Below are 25,635 nucleotides of genomic sequence, written 5' to 3' on the forward strand. Positions count from 1 at the left end.
TCTTAGCTCTCTCTTTAGATCCTTCCTCGCTACCTTGTAACTATCCATCGCCCCAACTGAAACTTCACACCTCATCTTCACATAGGCCTCCTTCTTCCTCTTAACAAGAGATTCCACTTCTTTGGTAAACCACGGTTCCCTCGCTTGGCACCTTCCTCCCTGCCTGACCGGTACATACTTATCAAGAACACGCAATAGCTGATCCTTGAACAAGCTCCACTTATCCAGTGTGTCCAAAACTTGCAGCCTACTTCTCCACCTTATCCCCCCCAAGTCACGTCTAATGGCATCATAATTTCCCTTCCCCCAGCTATAACTCTTGCCCTGCGGTGTATACTTATCCCTTTCCATCCTTAACGTAAACGTCACCGAATTGTGGTCACTGTCCCCAAAGTGCTCACCTACCTCCAAATCCAACACCTGGCCTGGTTCATTACCCAATTAGATAATTAGACTTTTATGGATTTGCTGTGTTCTGAATACAAAAGTTGCAGTTGTCACATGACAAACCAGTGCTGCTGGGTACAAATTGTTTATTACTTAACCATTTTAAACACAACATACCTGATTAACCCCAGTAAGATACAGAAGTCTATTGTCCTTTTTTGTGGATACTGGTATTTTAACAGTGATATAGGTGGTCTGTACAGGGAAATACCCAGAGATAACCTGCAAAATATAACGTACATTTATTAGTTGTACACTGTTGATGTCATTTTCTGCAAAAAAAAACTAGTAATAGGCTTGAAAGATTAGCATGATAGCAAATTAATTTCAATGTCTTTTATGCGAATACTAAAATCACATTAGACAATCTCATTTAATTTATTGTCCTTCATGAAAGAAATGGAGAGGATTACAGAGGAAATACCAGAAAGTTTGCATTAGAATGAAACTACAAAACATACTTACTCTGAGTGTAATAACATATTCTGGACCAATTTCATCTAATTTATGTATTATTTTGGGAACCAGTTTGTTAGAAGAAATTGTATAGTAATTTATGTTCGTAGTACTGTAATATTAAAGAAATAAGAATCAAAGCTGTGGTTAAGAATTGGAACATACAATCACAAATGTAAACTGCAACATATTTCAGTACTTAATTAATTTAATCCATGTTTTGTTTTGTTAGCCATTATTTCATAGAGCATCATATAACATATATGGAATTTAAAACTAAATATTTATCGGATGTCGGCATCACTGGCTAGGCCAACAGTTATTTCCCATCCTAGTTGCCCATCAGAAGGTGGTCGTGAGTTGCCTTCTTGAACTGCTGCAGTCCTTGAGGTGTAAGTTCACCCACTGTGCTGACAGGGAGGGAGTTCCAGGATGTTGCCCCAGTGACAGTGAAGGAACGGCGATATATTTCCAAGTCGGGGCGGTAAGTGGCTTGGAGGGGAACCTCTAGGTGGTGGGGTTTCCAGGTATCTGCTGCCCTTGTCCTTCTAGATTGTAGAGGTCATGGGTTTAGAAGGTGCTGTCTAAGGAATCTTGATGAGTTACTGCAGTGCATCTTGTAGATGGTACACATGGTTGCCACTGTTCATCGGTGGTGCAAGGTTTCAATATTCGTGAAATGGGGAACGGTCAAGCGGGCTGCTTCCTGTGTTGAGCTTCTTGAATGTTGTTGGTGCTGCACTCACCCAGGGAAGTGGGGAGTATTCTGTTACACTCCTGACTTGTGCCTTGTAGATGGTGGACAGACTTTGGGGGTCAGGAGGTGAGTTACTCGCCGTAGGATCCTAGCCTTTGACGTGCTCTGGTTGCCACAGTATTAATGTGGATTGGATTGGATTTGTTTATTGTCACGTGTACCGAGGTACAGTGAAAAGTATTTTTCTGTGAGCAGCTCAACAGATTATTTACATGGGAAGTAAAGGGAAGAAAAGAAAATACATAATAGGGCATCACAACATATACAATGTAGTTACATAAGCACTGGCATCGGATGAAGCCACTACAGGGTGTAGTGTTAATGAGGTCAGTCCATAAGAGGGTCATTTAGGAGTCTGGTAACAGCGGGGAAGAAGCTGTTTTTGAGTCTGTTCCTGCGTGTTCTCAGACTTCTGTACCTCCTGCCCGATGGAAGAAGTTGGAAGAGTGAGTAAGCCGGGTGGAAGGGATCTTTGATTATGCTGCCCGCTTTCCCCAGGCAGCGGGAGGTGTAGATTGAGTCAATGAATGGGAGGCAGGTTTGTGTGATGGACTGGGCGGTGTTCACGACTCTCTGAAGTTTCTTGTGGTCCTGGGCCGAGCAGTTGCCATACCAGGCTGTGATGCAGCCCGATAGGATGCTTTTTATGGTGCATCTGTAAAAGTTGGTAAGTGTCAATGTGGACATGCCGAATTTCCTTAGTTTCCTGAGGAAGAATAGGCGCTGTTGTGCTTTCTTGGTGGTAGCGTCGACGTGGGTGGACCAGGACAGATTTTTGGAGATGTGCACCCCTAGGAATTTGAAACTGCTAACCATCTCCACCTCGGCCCCGTTGATGCTGACAGGGGTGTGTACAGTACTTTGCTTCCTGAAGTCAATGACCAGCTCTTTAGCTTTGCTGGCATTGAGGGAGAGATTGTTGTCGCTACACCACTCCACTAGGTTCTCTATCTCCCTCCTGTATTCTGACTTATCGTTATTTGAGATCCGGCCCACTATAGTCGTATCGTCAGCAAACTTGTAGATGGATTTTGGAACCAAATCTTTGCCATGCAGTCGTGTGTGTACAGGGAGTAGGGTAGGGGGCTAAGTACGCAACCTTGCGGAGCCCCAGTATTGAGTACTATTGTACTATTGAGGAGGTGTTGTTCATTCTTGCTGATTGTGGTCTGTTGGTCAGAAAATCAAGGATCCAGTTGCAGAGTGGGGAGCCAAGTCCTAGGTTTTGGAGCTTTGACATGAGCAAGGCTGGGATTATGATGTTGAAGGTGGAGCTGTAGTCAATAAATAGGAGTCTGATGTAGGAGTCCTTGTTGTCGGGATGCTCTAGGGGGGGGTGTAGGGCCAGGGAAATGGCGTCTGCTGTGGACCTGTTGCGATGGTACGCGAATTGCAGTGGATTAAGGCATTCTGGGAGTATGGAGGTGATGCGCTTCATGATCAACCTCTCGAAGTGAGTGGCGAGTCCAGTTCAGTTTCTGATGAATGGTAACCCCCTGGATGTTGATTAAAATGTTTCCTTATCAAGTACATATCTTAAGATATTTCACAGAATGGCATTAGAGCCAGTACTTTCCTCTGTTCAGATGATCAGGATGCAAAGGATCATAGAATGGTTACAGCACAGAAGATGGCCATTTGGACTGTCAATCCCATGCTGGATCCCTGCAAGAGCAATTTGGCTTTCTACCTCCACTTTTTCCCTGTAGTCATGCAAATTTTTTTCCTTCAGGTGTTTAGCCAATAACCTTTTCAAAGCCAAGCTTGAAACTGCTTGCACTACCCTTTATGATAGTGCATTCCTCATCATAACTACTTGCTGCATAAAAATGTTTCCCCTCATGTCAGATTTGGTTCCTTTGCCAATTACCTTAAATCTGTGTTGCTTAGTTCTCGATCCTTTTGCCAACAGGAAGCTTTCTTTTATTTTTCTCTGTCTGGATCCCTCATGATTTTGAATGCCACTATTAAATCTCCTCTCAGCCTTTTCTTCTCGAGAAAGCACAAACTCAGCTTCTCCATCCATTCACATTGCTGAAGTCCCTCATCCTTGGATCCATGTTTCTCAATCTTTGGTGACCCCTTCTAATGTCTTTGCATCTGTTCAAAGTTGTGGTGCTCAGAATAGGATACAATACACCAGCTGAGATTGAGCCACTGATTAATGATAACTTCCTTGTAGTTAGTACAGAACGTGAGTGTTGTTGAAAAAGGTCGACATGCCAAACGTGAGTGTTGCTGAAAAAAAGGAGACATGTCAAAGCTTTTTACTTGACTCATCATGACATTTTGCAAGGATACTAATATAAGGGGAAAGCATTTCCTTGTATTGATATTCTTGCAAAGTGCCCTGAAGAGTGCAAGAAAAAAGCTTTGACATGTCTCTTTTTTTCAGCAAAAAACTCTGTGCTGCAGAGTTAGCTGCAGAGATAGTAGATGCTGCAAAGATAGCGGGTGATGCAGAGATAGTGCATGCTGGAGCGATAGTGGATGCAGCAGCGCTAGAGGATGCAGCAGCGCTAGAGGAAGCTGCAGCGATAGAGGAAGCTGGAAGCTGCAGCAATAGAGGACGCTGCAACGTTAATGGACACTGCAGAGATGGTGCATGCTGCAGAGATGGTTACCAAACCCGAAGGGCGGCACAGTAGCACAGTGGTTAGCACTGTTGCTTCACAGCGCCTGGGGTCACACGTTTGATTCCCGGCTTGGGTCACTGTCTGTACGGAGTCTGCATGTTCTCCCTGTGTCTGCGTGGGTTTCCTCCGGGTGCTCCAGTTTCCTCCCACAAGTCCCGAAAGACGTGCTTGGTAGGTGAATTGGACATTCTGAATTCTCCCTCTGTGTATCTGAACAGGCGCTGGAATGTGGCGACTCGGGACTTTTCACAATAACTTCATTGCAGTGTCAATGTAAGCCTACTTGTGACAATAAAGATTATTATTAAAATTAAAGACGGTGAGAGACCTGGCCAAAGAGTTGGAGGAAACCTGTGCTGCAGCAGGCAATGTAAGAATGGCTGAGGGGGAAGGGCCGGTGCAAGATGGAAGGCCCCAGATGGAGCAGTTGATGGTTTTTATTGAGGAGGAATTCTGACAGCAGAGGAAGGAGATGCGGGAGGATCACCCGAAGGCCATCGAAGGAGCTGTGCCATCCTTGAACAGTTTGTTCGAACGGGTGGAGAAGTGTTTATAATAATATAATTGCAGGGGTCGCAGATTCGGGAGATCGAAGGAGTGATCTTGGACCACAACGACCGTTTGGTTGCTCTGGAGGCAGAGGTGTGGCTCCTATGGGACACATTGAGAGCGAAGGTGGAGGAGCAGGAGAATACCTTGAGAAGGCAGAACCTGCGAATAGTGGGCCTGCCTGAAGGAATGGAAGGTGTGAGTGTCACGAGGTATGTCTTGAAGATGCTGGCAGGGTTAGTGGTGGATGGGGTGCTAGATAAGGCCTCTGAAGTGGACCAAGCACACAGGTCCCTGGGGCAGACGCCTAGAGCTGGGGAGCCACCGTGGGCGGCGATCGCGAGACTCCACAGATTTGTGAAGAAAGAGAATATTTTGTGTTGGGCCAGGGGGAAGTGTACCTGCGAGTGGGAAGTGGACAAGGTCCGAATTTATCAGGACATCGGAGTCGAGTTGGCGAAGCGGCGGGCAGGGTTCAACAAGGCCAAGGCGGTGCTGTACCGGCAGCAGATCAAGTTTGGGGTGCTCTACCCGGCAAAGTTATGGGTGCCGTTCGGAGGCCAAGAGTATTATTTCAAGATCCCAGCAGCGGCCAAAGACTTCATTAAGCAGCATGAACCAGGAGAAGAACTGAGTGGACAATGCTTGGGAACCAGAGTGCTGGCACTTTGTAATGGTTGGGAACATGTTCGAACTGGGGGTAGGGATTTTTGTCCCCTCCGGTTTGGAGGGGGTCCTTTTTTGGGTTTGCTGTTTACTGTTGGGATTGTAAGGGGTGGTAGGGGTGAAAATTTTATGTGGGATGGGTGTTACCATCTCCCCCTCCTGTTTTATGGGATGTTTGTGTTTAGCATTTATTTGTTTGCCTCGGACTAGGATTTAGGAGAAGTCCTTGTTTGGCTGGGGGAGGGTAACGTCAGCAGGGAGTCTTCTTCCTTGAACTGAGGAGTGGCAAGGTCATTGGGATGTGCCTTTGGACAGGGGCTGTCACGCTAGCAGGTGAACAGAAGTGAGGTGGTGGGGGAGAAGGCCGAGAGGGGTGGCTGGTGGGGAGGTTGTCGCGATGTGGCAGTGAGTGAGAAATGACATGGTCAGGGGTGGAGAAGGGAGCCATCAAGGATGCGTGAGGTATAGAGTGGAATTAAGGGGGTGAGAGTTGTGAGGAAGGTGAAGGACGGTAGAGGGGATTGGAGGCGTACGCCTCTGGTAAGGCTGGTAGCGTGGAACATTTGGGGTCTGAATGGGCCGGTTTAAATGTCGAGGGTGTTCGCACACCTCAGGAGCTTGAAAGTGTTTTGTTATGTTTCCTTTGTAACATAAGCGGCTTCCTTGTGTTGCATTTGTCAAGGAAGGTCGAGACGTGTAAATAACTTCAACTCATTTATTTACACTATGTACACTTTTATAACTTGAGTTCGACACTACTGCTAATCCTATTATAGCTACCTAACTGACTAACCATCTGCTGTCTTCCACGTGGTGGGTGTGATAATGAATCAACCCCGTGCCTCTCCTCACTGACTGTCTCCACTGGCCAAAGGGGCAGATCATGTGTGTGGTGTCCTTTATGTATGGGTTGGTGTAATGCCCCCCTGTGGTCGTGTCACCTCCTTGTGTATCGTGAATGTCCATTGGTCGCCTCCTATCTAACTTATCTATTGGTTGAGTGTGTGTGTGTGATGTTTCTGGTGCTCCCTCTCGTGTCTGTCTAGCTTACATGTATTTACAGTGATGCACATCACCACAGAAAGCAGGGGTGGTCTTTCTGCAGAAGATGCACCTCCGTGTGAAGGAACAGGTTAGGTTAATGAAGGGGTGAGTTGGGCAGGTTTTCCACTTGCCGTTTGATTCGAAATTGAGGGGAGTGGCGATTTTAATGAGCCAAAAAACAGGATTTGTGAGTGCGAAGGAGGTGAGGGATCCAGGTGGGAGATATGTGATTGTGATTTGGGGTATTGGAAATGTGTATGCTCCAAATTGGGATGATGTGGGTTTATGAGGGGGGTGCTGTTAGCGATCCCGGATTTGACCACGCACCAGTTGATCATGGGAGGAGATTTTAACTGTGTCCTGGAGCCGAGGGTGGATAGATTGAGCCCCAGGTCGATGGGTAGGGATCGAATGGCAAGGGAGTTGGGGGCGGGGTTTAAGGAGAAGATGGTATGGTGGATCCATGGCCCTTTCAGAACCCGGGGGAAGGGAGTATTCCTTCTTTTCACACGTCTATAAGGTTTATTTGAGGAATGATTACTTTATAGTGAGTCGGGAGATTTTGCTTGGGGTGGAGGGGGCAGGGTATATGGGGATAGTTATCTCGGACCATGCGCCCCACTGGCTGGAGATTCGGTTTCGAGCGGGATGAGGGCAGAGGCCGGGGTGGAGGTTCGATTCGGGGTTGTTCGCGAATGGAGGTGTGGTAAACCACTGTTACACCTTTATTAGGTGATGTAAGGTAGGACCTGTACTACAGGTTCGCCGGTAGACCCTGCCTGCTGGCTCCGCCCAGTAGGCGGAGTATAAATATGCGTGTCCTCCATTCAGCAGCCATTTCACCAGCACTGCGGGAGGCCACACATCTTAGAGCAATAAAGCCTGAGTTGTATCCAACTCGAGTCTTTGTTCAATTGATCGTGCATCAATTTATTGCTCTAAGATTTTCTAAAAGATGGACCAAGTATGGCTCAGCGGGCCGTGCTAAACACGGACTTCTCCTTGTTGTAGGTGAGGTTGAGGAGAGTGGCGGTGTGGAGAAATTTGGCAAGGTTGGCATCGTGGTCCTGCTGGTAATGGCTGCAGATGGTGACGTTGTCTAGGTACGGAAAGGTGGTCCGCAAACCGAACCAGTCGACCATTCGGTCCATCTCCCTTTGGAAGACCGAGACGCCAGAGTCCAGCAGGCAAGAGGTCACGTGGCCGTTGATTTTCACGTTGGTCGATGCGGTGGCCAGGTTGTGCGGACGAGACTGGTCGATCGTCACTGAGGCAAGTCGTGGTCGGTCGTCGCTGGCGTCGGATGATGGGGAGCCTGGGGGGCCCAGGTCCTGGAATGATGTCGGTGTCCATGCCCCGTGGGGGAGACAAGATGGCGGTGCCTGAAGATCTTGCGGGGGACAAAATGGCGCGGCCCATGGGCCGCACGTTCCGGGGGTTGGACAAGATGGCAACACCAAAGGGCCACACGTGGACTGAGGGGGAGAAGATGGCGGTGCCCACTGGCTATGTGGTCCAGAATGGAGATCTGGGGCCCGTTCCCGATTGCATGCCCCCCCCCCCCCCCCCCCCCCATGGAGCTCCCTCTTCCCCACTGCTCCAAGGCCCTCAAACGCTGCCTGGGGTTCTTGTCATACTACGCCCAGTGGGTCCCAAACTATGCTGACAAGGCCCGCCCACTCATACAGTCCACACACTTTCCCCTGGCGGCCGAGGCACAACAGGCCTTCACCCGTATCAGAGCCGATATCGCCAAGGCCGGGATGCACGCAGTAGACGAGACACTGCCCTTTCAAGTAGAGAGCGACGCATCGGACGTCGCCCTAGCTGCCATCCTCAATCAGGCAGGCAGACCCGTGGCATTCTTCTCCCGCACACTTCATGCCTTAGAAATTCGGCACTCATCTGTCGATAAGGAGGCCCAAGCTATTGTTGAGGCTGTGCGGCATTGTAGGCATTACCTGGCCGGCAGGAGATTCACCCTCCTCACTGACCAACGGTCGGTAGCCTTCATGTTCAATAACACACAGCGGGGCAAGATCAAAAACGATAAAATCATGAGGTGGAGGATCAAGTTCTCCACCTATAATTACGAGATTTTATATCGCCCCGGCAAACTCAACGAGCCCCCAGTTGCCCTATCCCAAGGTACATGTGCCAGCGCACAAGTAGACCGACTCCGGGCCCTGCACGACAGCCTTTGTCACCCGGGAATCACACGGTTGTACCAATTTGTCAAGGCTCCCAATCTGCCCTACTCCGTCGAGGAAGTACGGACAATCACCAGGGACTGCCAGGTCTGTGCAGAGTGCAAGCCGCACTTCTACCGGCCGGACCGTGCGCGCCTGGTGAAGGCCTCCCGCCCCTTTGGTCGATGAGTACTCCAGATTCCCCTTCGCCAGTCTGCCACCGTCATCAAAGCCCTAAACACTATCTTTGCTTGTTCGGTTTCCCCGCCTACATCCACAGTGACAGGGGATCCTCATTCATGTACGATGAGCTGCGTCAGTTTCTGCTCAGCAGGGGTATCTCCTCCAGCAGGACGACAAGCTATAACCCCAGGGAAACGGGCAGGTAGAACGGGACCGTATGGAGGGCTGTCCAACTGGCCCTACGGTCCAGGAACCTCACAGCCTCTCGCTGGCAGGAGGTCCTGGTGTTTAAAATTCCTCTCTCCCAGACTCCTGCATTTAAGGATATTAGAGACAAATAGGAAGTTGGAGGACAGGATTGTGTTTAAGAACAAAGAACAAAGGAGTTAACAGCAAAAAAATAGTCTGTTCTGATCATTGACATCCCTCATTTTGATGACTACAGATCACTGAAATGTTAATTCAATAGTAAACTGCAAGAGAATACTGGACAATTGGCTATATGCCCCATACCTTGAGAAGAGAATTTCAGTATCATACTGTACAGTGAAGCTGACATTTGCTTTGTTGTCAGAAATAGTTTCAGGAACTTCATGACTCTCACTGTAAAATAAAACAGCTATGATATTACTCAAACTACCAAATAGAAATTGCAAAAACATTTAAAAAAATGTTTATTATGCTCAGTATCTACCTTTTCGCGTAGAAGTTTACATAGGTTTCCTGCTGTGGTTTATTGACATTAAAATCAAAGTTGATGTCAAACGAGATCTATGAGCAAACAAAAATAAAATATGAATTTAGTGTATGTAATTTTTAGCTTTGCACTGACTTAATCATTTTGTCACAATATAAGTAATTTCTAAATCAGTGGGGCTGATCTTGAGCCTGTGTTAGCCGTACACAGGATCACCTATGCAAAGAACAAAGAAAAGTACAGCAGAGGAACAGGCCCTTCGGCCCTCCAAGCCTGTGCTGATCATGCTGCCCGTCTAAACTACAGTCTTCTCCACTTCCTGGGTCCGTATCCCTCTATTCCCATCCTATTCATGTATTTGTCAAGATGCCCCTTAAATGTCACTATCGTCCCTGCTTCCACCACCTCCTCCATCACCGAGTTCCAGGCACCCACTACCCTCTATGTAAAAAACTTGCCTCGTACATCTCCTCCATACCTTGCCCCTCTCACCTTAAACCTATGCCCCCTAGTAATTGACCCCTCCACCCTGGGAAAAAGCCTCTGACTATCCACTCTGTCTATGCCCCTCATAATTTTGTAGACCTCTATCAGGTCGCCCCTCAACCTCCGTCGTTCCAGTGAGAACAAACCGAGTTTATTCAACCGCTCCTCATAGCTAATGCCCTCCATACCAGGCAACATTCTGGTAAATCTCTTCTGCACCCTCTCTAAAGCCTCCACATCCTTCTGGTAATGTGGCGACCAGAATTGAACACTATATCCAAGTGTGGCCTAACTAAGGTTCTATACAGCTGCAATATGACTTGCCAATTCTGTTACTCAATGCCCCGGCCAATGAAGGCAAGCATGCCGTATGCCTTCTTGACTACCTTCTCCACCTGTGTTGCACCTTTCAGTGACCTGTGGACCTGTACACCTAGATCTCTCTGACTTTCAATACTCTTGAGGGTTCTATCATTCACTGTATATTCCCTACCTGCATTAGACCTTCCAAAATGTATTACCTCACATTATGCGGGCAGAAAGTCCGAGAGAATCGGCAAACACTGTGGTGAATGTATTACGGCAACCATTCACCACTATATTACATTTACATTACATTGTACTATGTTGATGCCCTTGTGGGCTCCACCTATGGACCATTGTATTACACTACATTGCATTGTCTCATGTTGGTGCCCTTGTGGGCTCCGGCCCTTGCTCCCCCTCGCGGGAGGTATACAGATCTGCTGCCCTGCAGGCGGCTCTCAGTGCAGAGCAGTCGCAGGCAGGCACAGTTCTAGCTGATTAAAACCACTGTTCACTTCAACTCTCCGCCTTGTGTGAATTGATGGTCGCATCAATTTAATCAACTACAACATCGCGATGGAAGCAGCTCTCAAACCTGAGTGACTGGAACGCGACCCACAGGCCGCTGAAGCCAATGGGATTTTTTTGCACTGGCTCTGCTGTTTTGAGGCCTACATCGCCGCCTCCTCCTCGCCCTCCGTCACCGACAAACAGAAACTGAGCCTCCTCCACGCCCGGGTGAGTCATAGAATCTCCGTGCAGATCGAGGAAGCGACCACGTACGCAGACGCGGTCGCGATCCTGAAAAGGCAATACGTGAGGCCGGTGAACGAAGTGTTCGTGCAGCATCGCCTCAACATCCGCCGCCAACGCCCCGGGGAATCGCTGGAGGATTACCTACGCGACCTGCAAGTACTCATGGCCTCACAACACATGGAACTCGCCATCTGGGACGCCTTTGTGGCTGGAGTCCAGTCCAACTACGTCAGACAGCGTCTGCTCGAAAAGGGCGCCATTGACCTAGAAGAGACGGTAAAATTATCCATCTGCCTGGAAGTAGCTTTTCAGAGCCTCAACGCTTTCCCCTCCGACAACGCGACCCCCTCGTGGACACCCGACCAGAGGGTGCCCCAGGCCTGTGCCGCGCGGCGGCCCGGCCAACCCGGGGGCTGCCCTGCTTTTTCTGCGGCCAGCACCAGCACCCCAAGCAGCGTTGTCCGGCTCAGAATGCGACCTGTAGCGACTGCTGCAAGAAACAACACTTTGCCAAAGTTTGCCTGGCCAGATCCAGAACCTCTAAACCACAGGTCCGATTTTCAGACTCACAGGCCCACAGACTCCGCAGCGTGCCTGCGTGTCTGCCGGCACCGCCCCCTCTGGACGCGTCATCTGCCTCGTGCTGTCCGTGGGGGCAGCCACCTTTGACTCTACGCAACACGCACGACTCACAGGAGTCGCCATCTTGGCCGCCATCTCCCACATGGCCCGCCATGTGTGACTCATGGGGGCTGCCATCTTCATCGCCGCCCGACACGTGCGACGGATGGGGGCCGCCATCTTGGGACCACCACACCACCTCCGACCACGCCGGCTACCCGCAACTCGACGCGGTCACCCTCGACCAGTCACGCCCCAAGCACCTCAGGAACTCGATGATGACTGTCCGGGTCAATGGGCATGAAACGCCCTGCCTGTTTGACTCCGGGAGCACGGAGAGTTTTGTTCACCCAGACACGGTAAGGCGCTGTTCTCTCCAAATTCCCCCTCATTCCAACAATCTCCCTCGCTTCGGGATCGCATTGAGTGCAGATCCGGGGGTACTGTGTCGCGAACCTCGAGATACTGGGCGCCGAGTACGCAAATTTTAAACTATACGTCCTCCTGGGACTGGACTTCCAGTGCAACCTCAGGAGCCTGACCCTGAAGTTCGGCGGACCCCTACCCCCTCTCACCGTATGTAGCCTCGCGACCCTAAAGGTTGACCCTCCCCCGCTCTTCGCGAACCTTACTGCCGACTGTAAACCCGTCACCACCAGGAGCAGGCTGTATAGTGTCCAGGACAGGACTTTTCTCAAGTCCGAGGTCCAGCGGCTCCTGAGGGAGGGGATCATTGAGGCCAGTAATAGCCCCTGGAGAGCCCAGGTGGTGGTCGTCAGGATGGGGGAGAAGAACCGGATGGTTTTAGACTACAGCCAAACCATAAACTGGTACACGCACCTCGATGCGTAACCCCTTCCCCGGATAGCGGACATGGTGAATCAGATCAGTTCTCCACGGTAGATCTGAAGTCCGCATATCACCAGCACCCAATCCGCCCGGAGGATCGCCACGACAAGGCCTTTGAGGCAGACGGTCACCTCTTCCACTTCCTCCGGATCCCCTTCGGCGTCACCAACGGGGTCTCGGTCTTCCAAAGAATGATGGACCGAATGGTGGACCAGTACAGGCTGCGGGCCACATTTCCGTACTTGGACAATGTCCCCATCTGCGGCCATGATCAGCAGGACCACGACGCCAACCTTCAGAAGTTTCTCCAGACCACCCAAGCCCTCAACCTCACTTATAACAAGGAGAAATGCGTTTTCCTCACAACTGGCCATCCTCGGCTATGTTGTGGAAAACAGAGTCCTGGGGCCCTACCCCGACCGCATGCGCCCCCCCGCCCCGCAACTCTCCTTTCCCCACTGCCCCAAGGTCCTGAAGAGATGACTCGGGTTCTTTTTGTATTATGCCCAGTGGGTCCCCAACTATGCGGACAAAGCCCGCCCACTGATCAAAGCCACCATCCTCCCTCTGATGGCTGAGGCCCACCAGGCCTTCAGCCGCATCAAGGCAGACATTACCAAAGCCGCAATGCGTGCGGTGGACGGGTCCATCCCCTTCCAGTTGGAGAGCAACACATCAGAGGTCGCCCCCGCCGCTACCCTTAATCAGGCAGGCAGGCCCGTAGCCTTTTTCTCCCGTACCCTCAACGCCTCTGAGATTCGACACTCCTCAGCCGAAAAACAAGCTCAAGCCATTGTGGTAGCTGTGCAGCATTGGAGGCACTACCTCGCTGGTAGGAGGTTCACCCTCGTCACCGACCAATGGTCGGTAGCCTTCGTGTTCGACAATACACAGCGGGGCAAGATCAAGAATGATAAAATCTTGAGGTGGAGGATTGAACTCTCCACCTATAATTACGATATCGTAATGAGCCCCCAGGTGTCCTGTCCCGTGGCACATGCGCCAGCGCGCAAGATGACCGACTCCGGGCCATCCTCAATGACCTCTGTCACCCGGGGGTCACCCGGCTTCTCCACTACATCAAGGCCCGCAACCTGCCATACTCCACCGAGGAGGTCAGGGCCATGACCAGGGACTGCCAAATCTGCGCGGAGTCTAAGCCGCACTTCTATCGACCAGATAAGGCCCACCTGGTGAAGGCATCCCGGCCCTTCGAGCGCCTCAGCATCGACATCAAAGGCCCCTCCCCTCTACCAACCGCAGCGTATTTTCTCAATGTCGTTGACGAGTCCTCCCGCTTCCCCTTTGCAATCCCTTGCCCCGACATGACCTTGGCCACTGTCATTAAGGCTCTGCATAGTATCTTCACCTTGTTTGGTTTCCCCACTTACGTCCACAGTGATCGGGGCTCCTCGTTTATGAGCGGCGAACTGCGTCAGTACCTGCTCGGTAAGGGCATCACCTCGAGCAGGGCTACCAGTTACAACCCACTGGGAAACGGACAGGTGGAGAGGGAGAACGCGACGGTATGGAAGGCCGTCCTCTTGTCCCTACGGTCTAGGAGTCTCCCAGTTTCCCGCTGGCAGGAGGTCCTCCCCGACGCACTCCACTCCATTAGGTCACTCCTTTGCACGGCCACGAACGAGACCCCTCATGACCGCCTATTTGTTTTCCCTAGGAAATCCACCTCTGGCGTCTCTCTTCTGTCCTGACTGACGACATCGGGACCTGTACTCCTCCGAAAACATGTGAGGAGCCATAGGTCCGACCCCCTGGTCGAGAGGGTCCATCCCCTTCACGCCAACTCCCAGTATGCCTGCGTGGCGCACCACGACGGCCGACAAGATACAGTCTCCCGTCGGGACCTGGCACCCGCAGGTTTCCCTATGACCATCACCTACCCCCCCCCCCCGCTCCCCCCCCACCCTACACCAAACAGTGCCCCCGCCCCTGCATGGCCTCCTACACCCCTTCCACCATCGCCGACCTACAGGGATGAAGCTCCAGAAGAAATGTTCCCAGAATCAACACCCGTGCCCGCAGCGACGAGTTCAACACCCGTGCTCGCAGCGAAACCAGAGCTCAGGCGATCGCAGCGCATGATCAAAGTGCCGGACAGACTCAACCTGTGAGCTACTTCACCCCCGCTGGACTTCAACTTTTTTTAACAAGGGGTGAATGTGGTGAATGGATTACGGCAACCATTCACCACTGTATTACATTACATTACATTGTACTACGTTGATGCCCTTGTGGGCTCCGCCCCTGGCTCTGCCCCCGTTGGGGAGGTATATAGATTTGCTGCCCTGCAGACGGCTTTCAGTGCAGAGCAGCCGCAGGCAGGCACAGTTCTAGCTGATTAAAGCCACTGTTCACTTCAACTCTCCGTCTCGTGTGAATTGATAGTCGCATCAAACACAAAGGGTGCGGGCCTCATTTTAAATGTTTTTGAATACATTTCAATGTGATTATCCAGGCCCAACGATCACTGAATATTCAAACCTTGCTGATGTCATGTCATGTCTTCGGAGGCCTACAACAGCTATTTGAACTGGTTAATCAGTTGAGGGGATTCCCCCCCATGGGTGCAAAGGTAAGTATAGCCCCCGAGAAATGCCCAGGCAGTGCTCTGGCACTGCCCCTTGAAACAGTTTGGCACTGCCAGGTTGGCACAGTGCCAATCTGTGCCAAGGGGCAGGGCCAGGGGTCATTGCCAGGGGCCAGCCCTTCAAAGATGATGCCCTGATCTCCCTGGAGCTGTGCTGGCTCCATCAGGCCCCATCATGCCAGACTGACGGCGTAATCCAGGCCCACGTTTTTTACTCAGAGTCACAAGATCTGGAGTGAAGACTGGTCTGTGCTGCTGGAGAGCTGCAGACTGGCTTTCAGTCTCAGCCTGACACTTTGAAAAAATATGATAAAACTCAGCCTATTGTTGAATAAATAATTGATGAGATTTTCCCCGTTGTTCACGCCGGCAAGATCATCCGCACCCTCTGGTGGTGCTCACCCGCCGCACGCATCCTAGCATCGGAGGGTAGATTCAATGAGAAATCCCATTGACAGCAGCGGGAGCAGAAGATCCCACCACCGGCCAACTGTGAGTCACCTCCCGCCGCTGTGACACACGCTGCGGGGCAGCCATGGAATCTCATGCAATAATGGAAAGGAACACCATGTAAAAATCAGGAATTTGCATGCATTACTATTCCAATCATGTGTTATTAATGAATTCACTAAAGTGTTAACAGAAGCTAAAAGAAATTCACCTTATCTCCTCCTCTTAAAAACGGTAACCCAATGTCACAAGACAAAACATTAGAGCTTTCTATGTTACAGCCAGTGTTCATAGCCTGTTAAAATGAGAAGATAAACACACATCATATAATATAAACATACAGATATCTTGCTCTCTTATATCTCTCTCACTCCAGAAGCTTTACAATAGGATAAACTATTGATATCTATGAAATATATATTATAGATCTGTTTCGGTGAAGTTATTGTGCAAGGAAAGTATTACAGACATTACTGCATAATTTTACTATTCTGGAAAAAAATGGGGTTGTGCCACATTTTGCAATTGGAGTCCCTTGCCATGACGGGCACCACAAGTGGCCAGCACTATGGCTTCACAGCGCCAGGGGCCCAGGTTCGATTCCCCGCTGGGTCACTGTCTGTGTGGAGTCTGCACGTTCTCCCCTTGTCTGCGTTGGTTTCCTCCAGGTGCTCCGGTTTCCTCCCACAGTCCAAAGACGTGCAGGTTAGGTGGATTGGCCATGATAAATTGCCCTTAGTGGCCAGAAAGGTTAGGAGGGGTTATTGGGTTATGGGGATAGGGTGGAAGTGAGGGCTTAACTGGATTGGTGCAGACTTGATGGGCCGAATGTCCTCCTTCTGCACTGTATGTTTTATGTTCTATGTAAATTGTTTACCGACATATTACAAACTTGTCCAGTCAGCTAAAGTCTGACCAGGTAGTAAGTCTGGTCAGGTAGCTTCTCTCAAAGGGCTGCCGCTGACAATGGAAGCATAATTTAGGGTGAAGTTATTCACTTTGGTGGAAAGAATAAAGGAGCTGTATATTATTTAAATGGAGAAAGCCTGCAGAAAGCTGCAGCACAGAGGGATCTGGGGGTCCTCGTGCATAAATCACAAAAAGCTAGCATGCAAGTTCAGCAGGTAACTGTTAAGGCAAATGGAAGGTTGGTCTTTATTTCAAAGGCAATGGAGTACAAAAATAGGAGAATACTGCTAAAACATTACTGTGAACAGTTTTGCCTCCCTTATCTAAGGAAGGATATACTGGAAGTCCATGGAAGGTTCACTAAGTTGATCGCAGGTATGGAGGGATCTTCTTATAAGGAGATGTTGAGTAGATTGGACCTGTGCGCAAATTGGAATTTAGAAGAATGAGAGCTGACCTTATTGAGACAAAGAGGATTCTCAGGGGGCTTGACAGGATAGATGCTGAGGGGATGTTTTTTCTTGTGGGAGAGCCTAGGACCAGAGGGCATCATCAATGAGTAAGGGATCGCCCATTTAACATTTAGATGAGGACAAATTTCTTCTCTCAGAGAGGAGTGAATCTGTGGAATTCTTTATTGCAGAGAGCTGTAGGGGCTGGGTCATTATGTATGTTCAAAGCTGAGATAAGATTTTTAACCTTAAGGGAATCAAGGATTAGGTGGAAAAGTGGAGTTGAGGATTTGGCCGGGATTCTCCCACTCCCCGCCAAGTCGGAGAATCGCCGGGGGGGGGGGCGGTGTGAATCCCGCCCCCGCCAGCTGCCAAATTCACTGGCGCCGGGGATTTGGCGGGGGCGGGAATCGCGCCGCGCCGGTCAGGGGCCGTTGGCAGCGGCCCCCGCCCCCCCCCCCCCCCGGCGAAACTCCGGCCCTCGATGGGCCGAGTGGCTGCCCGTTTTCTGCCTGTCCCGCCAGTGTATGTTAGGACAGGTACTTAGCGGCGGGACCTAGCTACGCGGGCGGCCTCCGGGGTCCTCAGGAGGGTGCGGGGGGATCTGGCCCCGGGGGGTGTCCCCATGGTGGCCTGGCCCACGATCAGAGCACACCGATCCGCGGGCGGACCTGTGCCGTGGGGGCACTCTAATCATCCGCGTCGCCCGCTGTAACAGTCCGCGATGTCCGACGCGGAGATGAACCCCCCGCGCATGCGCTGGGATGAACCCCCCTGCGCATTCGCTGGGATGACGCCAGCACACGCTGGCGCTCCCGCGCATGCGTCAACTCGCGCCGGCCGGCGGAGGCCCTTCGGCGCCGGTTGGCGCGGCACAAACCACTCCGGCACCGGCCTAGCCCCTGAAGGTGCGGAGGATTTCGCACCTTCGGGGCAGCCCGACGCTGGAGTGGTTCACGCCACTCCTTCGCGCCGGAGTTGTCCGCCCCGCCGGCTTTCGAAGAGTCCCGCCTCAGATCAGCCATGATCTCATTGAATGGCGGGGCAGACTCGATGGGCCGAGTGGCCTACTTCTGTTCTTATGGTGGTGGCACTAAAGTCAACTAATTGTTCACAATGGTACCATAAAGGCATCTGGGTAACTGTTTGATGCTGAAGGGTTGGAGGTTTGGCTTCAGGAGATACGCTAAAAAGGTGGCGTTTTTGAAGGCTAAATGCCCTTTACAAATCTAAGACTGGATATGTGGGGCAGGAGATAGACCAGTCTTTTCTTGTTGGAAATGGTCATTATCTGACAGTTCTACAGCAAAAATGTTACCTGCAAGAGGCATGTCAACTTCCCTGCCCAGGTTTTTCCCCTCTATCCACCACGTAGAGGTAGATTAATAGTCAAGTGGAAAAGACAGAGATCCATCTCTATATTTTTAGTATATAAAGGCCATGTTACTCTCTAAAGTATCATATAATTAAAATGTTCTACTCACTGATGCAAAATAGATGTTATCAGAAAAATGGACGATTACTTTAGCATTAAATGCATTTTCCTTCTTGTTCTCTGTCTCTACATGAATGGTTATTTGCTTTTGCTTGCTACTGACAATGTAGTTACTGTTGGTAGAAATAAGACATTTATTAATTTAAGATATACATTTGAAAAAAATATGAGTCATGGTTAATTGTAGACAGAAAACGCAGAATCACTATTGTAGAAGGACTTGCATTTTAGATAATGTGTTTCATGACCACCTGACATCTCAAATCACTTTACAGCAAAGGAGGTATTTTTGAAATATAGAGACTGTTGAAAAGTGGAAAATCTGGCAGCAAGTTTGCATAAAGCAAACTGCCACAAACAGCAATTTATTGTTCACCAAATTGTTCAGGTGATGCTGACTGAGGGATAAATATTGGCTGGGACACCAGACTTAACTCCCCTGATCTTCTTCAAAATATCATCTTGCGATCATTTGCATACTTCTGTGCAGACAGAAGGGGTCTCGGTTTAGAAACGTAGAAAATAGGAGCAGGAGGAGGCCATTCGACCCTTCTAGTCCGCTCTGCAATTCATTATAATCATGGCTGATCATCCAACTCAGTAACCTGTTCCCGCCTTCCCTCCATATCCTTTGATTCCTTTTGCCCCAAGAATTGTATCTACTCCTTGAAAACATACAATATTTTGGCCTCAATTACTTTCTTTGGTAATGAATTCCACAGGCCGACCACTCTCTGGGTGAAGAAATTTCACCTCATCTCTGTCCTAAATGATCTACCCCGTATGCTCAGACTGTGACACCTGGTTCTGGACACCCTCACCATCGGGAACATCCTTCCTGCATTTACCCGGCCTAGTCCTGTTAGAATTTTATAGGTTTCTATGAGATTCCCACCATCATTCTTCAGAACTGCAGCAAATATAATCCTAACCGATGCAATCTCTCCTCGTATTTCAGTCCCGCCATCCCAGAAATCAATCTGGTAAACGTTTGCTGAACTCTCTTTATATCAAGAACATCATTCCCCAGATAAGGAGACCAAAACAGGATGCAATATTCCAGGTTGGTTTCACAAGGCCCTCTATAATTGCAGCAAGATGTCCCTGCTCCTGTATTCGAAACCTCTCGCTATGAAGGCCGGCATACCATTTGTCTTCTTTAAGCGCCTGCTGCACCTGCATGGTTTCATTCAGCGATTGGTGTATGAGGACATCCAGGTCGCATTGCCCATACCCTTCTCTCAATTTATAGCCGTTTAGTTAATAATTTGCCTTCCTGTTTTTGCTACCAAAGTGGATAACTTTACATTTATCCTCATTATACTGGATCTGCCATGCATTTACCCACTCACACAGCTTGTCCAAATCACACTGAAGCATCTCTGCATCCTCCTCACAGCTCATCCTCCCACCCAGTTTTGTGGAGATATTACATTTTGTTCCCTAATTAAAAGTACCCCACTAGTCACTACTTGCCATTCGGAAAGAGACCCATTTCCCTGCTCTTTGTTTCCTGTCTGCCAACCAGTTTTCTATGCATCTGAATACAATACCCTGAATCCCATGCGCTATAATTTTATATGTTAATCTCTTATGTAGGACTTTGGCGAAAGCCTCTGAAAGTGCAAATATACCGCATCCACTAGCTCCCCCCATCATCAACTCTTTTAGTTACATCCTCGAAGAATTCCAGTAGATTTGTCAAGTTTGATTTCCCTTTTCTATATCCATGCTGACTCTGTCCAATTCTGCCACTGTTTTCCAAGTTCTCTGCTATTCAATCTTTTACAATGGACTCTAGAATTTTCCCCACTACTGACATCAGGCTGACAGATTGCGAAACGTGGAATGTTGCCTGGTATGGAGGGCATTAGCTATGAGGAGCGATTGAATAAACTTGGTTTGTTCTCACTGGAACGAAGGAGGTTGAGGGGAGACCTGATAGAGGTATACAAAATTATGAGGGGCATAGACAGAGTGGATAGTCAGAGGCTTTTCCCCAGGGTAGAGGGGTCAATTACTAGGGGGCATAGGTTTAAGGTGAGAGGGGCAATGTTTAGAGTAGATGTACGAGGCAAGTTTTTTACGCAGAGGGTAGTGGGTGCCTGGAACTCGCTACCGGAGGAGGTAGTGGAAGTAGGGACGATAGGGACATTTAAGGGGCATCTTGACAAATATATGAATAGGATGGGAATAGAAGGATACGGACCCAGGAAGTGTAGAAGATTGTAGTTTAGTCGGGCAGCATGGTCGGCACGGGCTTGGAGGGCCGAAGGGCCTGTTCCTGTGCTGTACATTTCTTTGTTCTTTGTTTGTTCTTTGTGGAGCCGTGCATCTTGCTGCCATCTTGTTGGCTGGGATGGTGTGTGTGGGGAGTACAGTGTGTATATGTGGCTGAGGCTCGTCAGCCTCCTGAGTTTCAATCATGAAAGCAATAAACCGTTTCTCATTGGAATCGATTGTGTTCCGGTGCTAGCCCCCTAACAGTAGCTGAATTTGTCCAGGCGCAGTACCGGTTTTGCTGTCGTGGAACTCCACGAAACTTGCGTCTGCATCAACACTTAGACTCAGGAACGGAGAATCCCATCCAGGATATTTTATTCCTCAATAATTGTTCTATTACATGAACCAAATTAGTATATTCAACCAATTAAAAATAGTTAAGATTTTCCCACCTGTTGCTTGGAATATTTGAATGAACTTTAATAACAAGATCTGTTATGCATTCTTCATCATCACCACAGTCTTTGGAGAATGGAATCTGAAAGAGTTTGAATGGAAAATCAAATTGCACACGAATAATTCAGCATTGAATAAAACCCATCTGTGGTATCTCCTTGGACTTACAAAAAACTCCCTGGATCTTGCTGTGTGGCTATCGAGACTAGGACCATCTTCAGTATCTTTTGGAGCAAAGTCTAAACGTAGACTAAGTGGGCTAACAATATCTGTTTTTTCCTGGTTAGGATAGAATCACAATTCTCATTAGAACACCAACATCTAGAACCATATGGAACATATGAAATTGTAGAAACATACAGGTTTATTGAAAAGGAATTGAAATTGTTCATAAAAATATAGGCTTGCTTTAAAGTTGTTTTAAGATACTTTGCACTTTATTTAAACTTCATATAAGCTATCAAGCCCCAAGGTTGCTGGTCCCGGGCAGGGACTGCAAAGGCATTAATTGCCTTTATGGAAGAAATGGGGAGGGGGTGGCAGACCCTTGACGGTTCAGGCACCCGAGGGAGAAAGTTTTCATTCTTTTCCTCAGTGAATAACGTGCTTCCCAAGATTGATAACTTTTGTCATGATTTGTCGTTATATGTTAGGGATTCAGAGACATCAGTGGGAAATATTATGGGGATCTTGCAGCGCTTTGGTGGGAGACTTGTTTTTAGAGGGCCGGTTTGCTAGCCTAGGGAAAGTAAAAGGGAACTATGGGCTGATGGATTCAGGTAACTCCAGGTGCATAGCTGGGTCAAAAGGCACTTCCAGCCTTCTTGATAAAACAGCCTTCTACCTTGCTCGATTGGATTTTATCCTGCGGATGGTCGGAGGTGGCCAGTACGTTGGACATATGCCAGCGAATGGTAGGGAAGGAGACGTGCTCGATTGAGGGTGTGAAGGCAAAGTTGGCAGAGGAGCTGATGTCGATCTTGTAAAAGGAGGCTTGTAGTGAGAAGGGTGAACGCGACTTCATCCTGCGCAAGGCTGAGTATCATCCAGCTAAAGGTAGTGTTTTGAGCACACCTCAAGAAGGCTAGAATGAGTTGGTTTTTCGATAATAATAATAATCTTTATTAGTGTCACAAGTAGGCTTACATTAACACTGCAATGAAGTTACTGTGAAAATCCCTGAGTCGTCACACTACGGCGCCTATTTGGGTACACGGAGGGAGAATTCCGAATGTCCAATTCATCTAACAAGCACGTCTTTCGGGATCTGTGGGACGAAACCGGAGCACCTGGAGGAAACCCAGGAAGACGCAGGGAGAACGTGCAGACTCCGCACAGACAGTGACGCAAGCAGGTAATAAAACCTGGGACCCTGGAGCTGTGAAGCAACAGTGGGGTGGAGGATAGATGTGATCTGTGTTCGAGGGGCCTGGCACACCACATGCACATGTTCTGGTAGTGCTCAAAGCTTTTGGGCTTCTGGAAGTCCTTTTTTGATACTATGTCAGCAATCCTGGGAATTTGGTTGGAGGCTTGACCACTGGTGGCAATGTTTGGGGTTTTGGAAGTGCCAGGGTTCTGGATGGGGACAGACATCCTGACCTTTGCCTCGCTTTATGCAAGCAAGCCATTCCTCTTGGGTTAGACATGATGTGGAGATGCCGGCGTTGGACTGGGGTGAGCACAGTAAGAAGTCTTACAACACCGAGCAGAAACATACAGCCAAGTTCCGCACACATGAGTGCGGCCTCAACCGGGACCTGGGATTCATGTCGCATTACATTCATCCCCCACCATCTGGCCTGCAAAATCCTACCAACTGTCCTGGCTTGACACAATTCACACCTCTTTAACCTGGGGTTACCCCATCTCTTGGATCTGTAAAGATTTAATCACCTGCTAATGGTCGCATTCCAAGCATTGTCTGGCATCTTTGAATTTGTCTATATATATGTTTCTGGAACATACCTCTTCATTCACCTGAGGAAGGAGCAGCGCTCCGAAAGCTAGTGATTCAAAATAAACTTGTTGGACTTTAACCTGGTGTTGTATGATTTCTTACTGTTCTTGGGTTAGAGGTCAACTATACCGCCAAGTGCCTCGGCGTGACTGGGTGAGTTGGTGGCGTGTTTACACCTCGAGAAGGTCAGGTTTACCATGAGAGGGTCGGTGAAAGGGATTTACTGTAGATGGTTGCTGTTTACAATATACTTTGAAGAGTTGGTGACTGTTAGCTGTTGGGAGTGGGAAGGTTAGGGTGGGTGTGGAGGGTTTGGGGTGTAATGGTGAGGTTGTAGTGTTGTAAGGGGAAGGGGAGATTCTTACGGTTTGGTTGTTGTTATTGTCTGCTTTGTATAAAAATGGTTAAAAGTTATAATAAAAACATTTCTTCCCCAAAAAGCTATCAAGCCAGTTATAGTAAATGAATGTGAAGTATTCTCCAATTTATAACAAATAATTTAGCATCATACTTACATTGACATAAAAGCCAAATTCGTCACATTTTTGTGTGTTATCAACTGTAATGTCATTTTGTATTTCTCGCATATTGTTTATTTGAAACAATGCTCGTGAAGTAGCATGAGATGACTTGAGACTCACATCGAATGTTGCTTTGTATTTAATGTCTGTAGAGTTGGAAAATAACAATTTTAAAAAGATATTTCTCCATGACATATACAGCCTAATACAAGGTAATCCAATGAGAGTAACACTTATAGTTTATTCGGAATTGATACCCGCCGTAGATATTTCATGAATTGATGTTACCTTAATTGATTGAAAAAGAGTAAACATGATCAATTAATATGGCTGTATTGTGTGATAGAGAACTAAAACTTTGATTGGCTAGCGCTGCTTCATCCAATGGTACAGGTAATATTATTAAATTGAGTAGTAAAAATATGTAATAAAAACAGAAAAAGATGGAAATACTCTGCAGGTTATCCCAGTGATGGGAATAAAAGCTGAGTAAAATATTAGAGATGTAACAGGTTTTAAGCAAGTGCAGAGTCGGGAAAAGGGGGGGGGGGGGGTGGAGGGAAGAAAGAACAAAATGGAAGGTGTATGATAGAGTGGAAAGCAAGTGAGGTGAGTGGGAGTTAGCGAGAGCATTAATGTGACAAGCGGTCGGAAGCGCAGGCTTATGTCTGCGGACTCAATGGAGGTGTTCGGCAAAGTGGTCTTGAAATGTGTGCTTTGTCTCCCTATAGTAGTGGAGGCCGCTTTGTGAGCAGCAAATACAGTATACCAAATTGAAAGAAGTGCAAAGTCAAGGCTAGGGTTCCATGTTCAGGGTTGCAAGCCAAGGCCAAAGGCGGAACCAGCGAAGTTTTGGTGCTGATGGCAGGAGAACTAGAAACTTGAAGGAAAACGGCTTCATAAAGGCAGGAAGAGGACTTGTCTTCCCGATAAAGGAAGACAACTGGAAACCACCTCATGGATTCTTTGTCCTAGTTATATTGCTCACTGAAGTTGCAAATTGCATGCTTTTATAAGCACTGGAAAAGGAAAGCACAGGACCCCAAACCATGGAGTAAAGAGCAGAGGACCTGCCCTTGGGCAGATCACCATCTTGACAATTAAATCAAAGTTTCACCTGGAAGGAATGTTTGTGGCACTAAATAGCCAGAAAGGAGAATTAAGGTAAAATAACAGGCGCAATCTAATGGTCTTGGTCTAATGGTCTCGGTGACGTGACGAGGCTGTTAAAACCTTGTGAGAAGCCTCTCGAGAGATTTGCGACGCTTGGAATGTCTCACAAGGTCTCATTAGATAAACGGGAACCAGTAGATGTAATATACTTAGATTTCCAACATGTGTTTGATAAGGTACCACACAAAAGGCTACATAATAAGATAAGGGCTGGAAATCTCTGGCTGTTGCAATTCACTTTTCCTGGCAGGAGTGGGCTTTGTGGTGGCTTGAGGTGGTTACAATGGGAAATCCCATTGGCAAGCAGTGGGAAGATAGAATCCCACTGCCAGCAAACAGCACAAGGCCAAAAAACACTCAAGGAGGTTCAGTCCTGCCACAGCTGCAGGCAAGACCAATGGTTTAAAGAACCCTCTTGAAACTCTCATGTGGGAATGCCCATTTTACCTCAGTGAGGCCGAGGGTTAATCTGGTGGAGACCAGTCAGGATTGAATTGACCTGAGTGGGGAATCTTCATTGCTAAACGTGAAGGTAACTTCCTAGAGTAAGCTTTATAGCCTGAGAGTTCAAATTGATGGCAGATACTAAAAGATCCAAAACCAATCTATGGTTTTCAACACCTTGCATTCTGAAGAGATTACGCCAACAAAGACTTCAAACCTTAGCAGGGAAGATTCTCAAATCTATCACACCCAGTTTAATCCCCCTTATTTGGCCCTACCCTAGCCCCCACCATGTGTCTGGC

At 48.6% G+C, this 25,635-nt stretch overlaps 1 protein-coding gene across 1 annotated transcript in view; it reads right to left on the reverse strand.

Annotated features, from left to right (window-relative positions):
• Window positions 1-25,635, reverse strand: part of itga2.2 (integrin, alpha 2 (CD49B, alpha 2 subunit of VLA-2 receptor), tandem duplicate 2) — a 315,510-nt gene that overhangs the window by 30,170 nt on the left and 259,705 nt on the right. Inside the window, exons 17-25 of the mRNA XM_072497064.1 lie at window positions 23,711-23,862; window positions 21,404-21,514; window positions 21,232-21,317; window positions 18,546-18,669; window positions 15,912-15,995; window positions 9,622-9,698; window positions 9,441-9,530; window positions 913-1,015; window positions 565-669 (exon numbers count right to left, since the gene is read on the reverse strand). Coding sequence (XP_072353165.1) covers window positions 565-669; window positions 913-1,015; window positions 9,441-9,530; window positions 9,622-9,698; window positions 15,912-15,995; window positions 18,546-18,669; window positions 21,232-21,317; window positions 21,404-21,514; window positions 23,711-23,862 — 932 coding nt within the window. The remainder of the gene's footprint in view (window positions 1-564; window positions 670-912; window positions 1,016-9,440; window positions 9,531-9,621; window positions 9,699-15,911; window positions 15,996-18,545; window positions 18,670-21,231; window positions 21,318-21,403; window positions 21,515-23,710; window positions 23,863-25,635) is intronic.

The sequence above is a fragment of the Scyliorhinus torazame genome, chromosome 3 (genome assembly GCF_047496885.1).
Source record: "Scyliorhinus torazame isolate Kashiwa2021f chromosome 3, sScyTor2.1, whole genome shotgun sequence".
Classification (NCBI taxonomy): Eukaryota; Metazoa; Chordata; class Chondrichthyes; order Carcharhiniformes; family Scyliorhinidae; genus Scyliorhinus; species Scyliorhinus torazame.